The 4,748-nt window shown below is 58.3% G+C and overlaps 2 protein-coding genes across 2 annotated transcripts; one reads left to right on the top strand and one right to left on the bottom strand.

Moving 5' to 3' along the window:
• SDRG_17077 (hypothetical protein) lies at nt 1-863 on the top strand (the record flags this gene model as incomplete). The annotated part of the gene is made up of 2 exons (XM_008623312.1): nt 1-253; nt 303-863. Coding segments are annotated over 2 exons (640 nt in total), but the record flags the coding sequence as incomplete, so codon positions are not given.
• A 198-nt stretch (nt 864-1,061) lies between these two features.
• Nucleotides 1,062-3,673, bottom strand: SDRG_17076 (hypothetical protein). Its single transcript, XM_008623311.1, has one exon. The coding sequence runs from the start codon at nt 3,651-3,653 to the stop codon at nt 1,173-1,175; it is 2,481 nt and encodes an 826-aa protein (XP_008621533.1). The 5' UTR covers nt 3,654-3,673; the 3' UTR covers nt 1,062-1,172.
• Between the last annotated feature and the right edge of the window lie 1,075 nt (nt 3,674-4,748).

The raw sequence follows: 4,748 nt of genomic DNA, 5'->3' as shown, positions 1-4,748 counted from the left end.
CGACAAGATTCCCGAGTCGACCGAGCCCCGTAGCCAGGACTTTTTGCTCGTGAGCAGCCCATCGGTGGCTCTTGGCACGGCCAAGCTCCTCCGCGACAGCCTGCGCGACTCGCCGGCGGTCTTCAAGACCAAGATGGTCGTCAAAGGCAAGTGGCGCCGCCTCAAGGCGCTGTCGAAACCCCGCATTGTGCCGTCGTCGCTGCTCAACATTCCGTTCTACAGCGCGCTGCCGTTCGCGTTTGGCGAGGCCATGGTAGTAGAGACGAGAACCATTGGATTTGCTTACGAAATGGTACATTTAGGCGGTCAAGTATGTGCTGATGCCGACGCGAACAGCGCCTGTGCCCCGCGTCAAGCCCGTACTCGACGACTTTCTCACGACTCAGGCGCAAGCACAGCTGCATTGCGAAGACGTGACGTTTGACTTTGCTATTCAAGCGCGCCGCGACACGCCCGAGCACCCGATGCCCGTCGAAGATGCCAGCGTGCGCTGGTCCGAAGTCGCGTCGCCACCGGTGACCGTCGCGCGCCTCACGCTGCCGCGCCAGTCGTTTCGCACGGCCGAGCGCGCGGTCCTGGCCGACAAACTGGTGTTTGATGCGTCGCATGCCTTGCCCGCGCACCGCCCGATTGGCAGTCTGCACCGCGCGGGAATGGCCATGTACCAAGCCGACCACCGAACTTCGTGACTAATCTTATGTATTTCTGCGACACTGCTACTTGGCACACGCTGCCGTACACTGTAGTAGCACCGAACGTGCCGAGTGGACACTACAACGCGACGTTGGACTCTGTACGCAAATCGGAAACGTGAACGACGCACACCTTGCTTTCTACAGTGATGGGCAGTGCAAGCATGCAATCTTTGTTTGTTCGACTTGAAACACCACGTCCGTGTCGTGGTCGCTCGTGCCGCCACGTCATTGTTACATGTGAAACCGTGTGCGATCGCGCTGCGCACGCTGCCACGTCATATAGGCAAAGCGTTGCGAATCACGAATGGCATTCTACGGTTGGTGCACCGCGCCTCATATGCAAGGGAATATCTCTTAATTCCTTGCTCATATGGAACGTGGTAGCAAGGTTATGCAGCTCGACTATACTAGTATGCAGTAAATATATAGTCTTCTTATGTGTCTTGAACATTTGGACCCGTAGCATCAGAACTAGCATTATCTCATCGCCGCATCCACGACTTGGTCAAGGACACCGAGGTACTTGCGTGCATATGCTGGTCGAAAGTGGTGCAGATCCTTCATGATCGGGTTTCCGTAGGGGTCGAGCACCTCGCAGACGTCGCCATCGCACTGGTTGTCAGAAAAATCGATCAGCGTCGCGTTGGCGGCCACGACGGCGTCTTCGATCATCCCGAGCAGCGGCTGCTGAGAGGCGCGGAACGCACGTCGGCTCACGGGACCGACAGCACCGACGCTGTTGCCTTTGAGCATGTGGTTGAAGTCAAAGGCGTCCCCTGCCGGCGACATGGTCGCAACAAAGACCTTGACGCCAAGACGCGTGATCTCCGTCAAGTCCTGCTGGAAGGTAGCGATGATGGCGCGGACGTCGGCGTGGTTCTGTATCGTTTTGCACGTGTCAAGCTTGTCCGCTGCACAGCACGGGGGCGTCGCGTGGGCCGGTGCGTTGGGGTCGCCCTTCCATTGCAAGTACTGGTACCAGTGCGCAACGTGCAAGAGTGCCTTGGGCTTGAGCGTCTGAACGATGCGCAAGTTGGGCGTATACACGTCGGGGTTACATGACAGCACCGGTGTGCCGTTCCACGACTTGTACAAGATGGTCGGAAACTGGCTCGGGCCGCGCTCGGCGAGGAGCTGCGCAAACCGCGGCTTGCACATGTCGGCGTGCGAGTCACCAATGACCACGAGTGTGTTCTCCAAGTGACCATCGTTGAGGACCATGGCGTCCAGGGACGTTGGTGCGAGGGGGTAGCTCGCTGGCATCGGTGTGTACCCGACGTTGGGATGCCAGTCGTCTTTGGCGGCCATGATCTTGAGGTACGTCGGTGGCGACAACCGCGGACCCCGACTCGAGTTGAGTGTCTTCTTTTGACTCTTGGTAGCTGCTGTCGAGGCAGCAACGACGGTCGTGGTGACAACGGGGGCGTTCACGGGTACCGATGGCTTGCCTGCCGTCGTAGCCGTTGCGACCACTGCCGGTGCCGTCGTCGACGAGACGTTCACGGGTGTCACTGTCGTCGCCTTCACTTGCGTCCACTCCGCCGACGCGTTGACACCCGCACCGCTCGACGTTGTGTCACCACGCGACGTCGTCACCGCTGCGTTTTCTTCTTCCAACATGGCGTCCAGCTCGATCTGCGTCATCGACACGCGCGCCGGCATCGCATACGTGCACGCGGCCAGTAGCGTCATGGCCAGCATCGCCAGACCCAAGCCGACCACCACCTTCTTGGATCGATGCGACCGCAACGGCGCCTCGATCGACGTGTACGAGACCCACGCTAGCACCAACGACACAAGAAGCATCGCGCCCGGCGCCATGTACAGCGGTCGCGTGTCGGCGTTCGGATACCGCGCCTTGGCAAACACGAGAAGCGGCCAATGCCAGAGGTACAAGGCGTAGCTGAGCTTGCCGACAAGGATCATGGGCGATGCGCTCAAGACGTGCGTGTGAAGTGACGTCGTGGGACCGACACCGATGAGAAGCGCGGCTGCGATGGTCGGCAGGAGAGCCCAGGCCCCCGGGAACGCACTCGCCTCGTCGAGCGCCAGAAACGCCACCGTCAGCAGCAACATGGCCGCAACCGTGAGCGACCGCGCGTGCGTGCGCAGCATGTCCGAGGCACGCGTGACCAGCGGATCCATCGAGGTCGTTGGCGGCGCGCTGACGTACGCGACGAGTCCCCCGACAGCCATTTGCCAGAACCGACACAGCGGCATGTAGAACGCATACTTGTTGGAGCCGCGGAAACCGAGGAACGCGAGATTGAGGCCAAAGCTCAGCGCGGCGAGACCAACTTGCAGCGATAGCGCGCGACGGACGTCGAGCGAGGCCACGACCTTGGCCACGAACGGCCAAAAGATGTAAAACTGCTCCTCGACGCCCAGCGACCAGAGGTGCAGAAGCGGGTTGGTCTGGACGCTGTCGTCAAAGTAGCCCATGTCCAGCGAGAGCACTTGGAGGTTGGCGCTGAAGAGCGAGCCCGCGAGCATTGTGGCAGCGAGGCGCTTGAGCGGCGCGGCCAGCAAGTACAAGGCGCCAAGCCACCACGTGGCCGAGAGGACGGCGAGCAGCGTCGGGAAGATGCGGCGAATGCGGCGGCTGTAAAAGCTCTTGTACGAAAACGAGCCGCGCGTCATTTCCTTGAAGAGGATGCCAGAGATGAGGAAACCCGAGATGACAAAGAAGACGTCGACGCCGACAAAGCCACTCGTAAACGTCTCGGGGTACGCGTGGAAGAGCAAGACCGGTACGATCGCGACGGTTCGGAGACCGTCAATGTCGGGTCGGTAGAATTTGCCACGTGCGGATTGGCCCTTGTCTTCGATGAGCGTCGCGTTCGGCGCGTCGTTCATGTTGAGCCTATCACCAGGGGATTCGGGCTCCTGTCCCGACATTGATGTGCCGTCGCTGCGGACGACGGTGGCGTAGATGTCAGGGTCGGGCCGAGGCGGCATGCTTGATGGGCAAAGGGAAGCGACAATGCAAAGTGGGGGACTCGATCGATCCCGTCGTTTCTAAAAGCATGTCGCATTTGCCGTTGGCAGGATCGCTAAGATCGCTAAGATCGCTAAGATATCAGCGTTCCGTCAAAGGGGATTGGGCAGTAACGACGAGAAACCCTCATTCTCGCATTTTCGATGTTTGCTGTTTGCCCGACGCCATTGCATTGTCATCCATTGCACAATAGTGCAGCGTTAAAGACATTTTGATAGTAGTGGGTATACGTATGTACTATGTGTGCCCGCGTTGAAAGATTGGATTTTATTGACTCGCAGCACAGGGCTAGGGTTAGAGGTGGTGTTTCCGCGAACTGCTGTCACACTGAAAGCTTCGAGAGCAGAGACCACTATGAGGCAAATCCAAAAAGTGAGCGCTCGCGAGAAGCGCGAGCTCGCTTAGTCTTCGGCACTAGCCGCCGAGCTTACAACCACCCGTGTAACCGTTGGTGGGCCATGTCTGGCAGTGTCTGTGGCTCACCAGCGGACACACGAGCCGGTCTCAACACCGCTTGCCCGGCTCGCCTGGCAGAAACCGAGATCATTCGTTTCAGGTACGGTCAGGGTTGCGCCTCTCAATCGAGGCACTGGATGACCCATCTCTGCCCTGATTGTTCCGATGCCGATGCCATGGATGGCTTATTTGTCGAAAAAGTTGTACGCTGGGTTGAAACGCCCTGATTCTGGCGGACTAGTTGATGCAAATACACTCCGAGTTTTGCTGTCGCCAAGTTTCACGGCCGCTGCCAAGTTTTATCAAGTTGAAAATCGCTCTGCTGGAGTTATCTTATCGCTATTGGCCTCGCATCAAGTATTTGTACAGACTAAACCGTGTTGTTTTCAGGCACAGATGTATTGCAGTGGGTTTACAACTTGTAGACACGAAATTCCGCAGTGCTTCGCATTTGCTCCCAATAGAATTGAAAAAAATGGAAGTGGCGCAGTTCTCTGCCAACGGTGTCGTCGAGAGCCTCCGGTCGAAACCGACCCGGCTTCGAATAAAGCTACGGTAAATAGCCCGTTGAGTTTTAAGGTTGTGGCGTAGAAGAGTTG

The sequence above is a fragment of the Saprolegnia diclina genome, assembly GCF_000281045.1.
Source record: "Saprolegnia diclina VS20 unplaced genomic scaffold supercont1.193, whole genome shotgun sequence".
Lineage (NCBI taxonomy): Eukaryota > Oomycota > Saprolegniomycetes > Saprolegniales > Saprolegniaceae > Saprolegnia > Saprolegnia diclina.
This window is presented reverse-complemented; position numbering and strand designations above follow the sequence as displayed.

Excerpts from the sequence above, each read along its gene's own strand:
- SDRG_17076 (XM_008623311.1), bottom strand. The coding sequence starts at position 3,653 with ATGCCGCCTCGGCCCGACCCTGACATCTACGCCACCGTCGTCCGCAGC.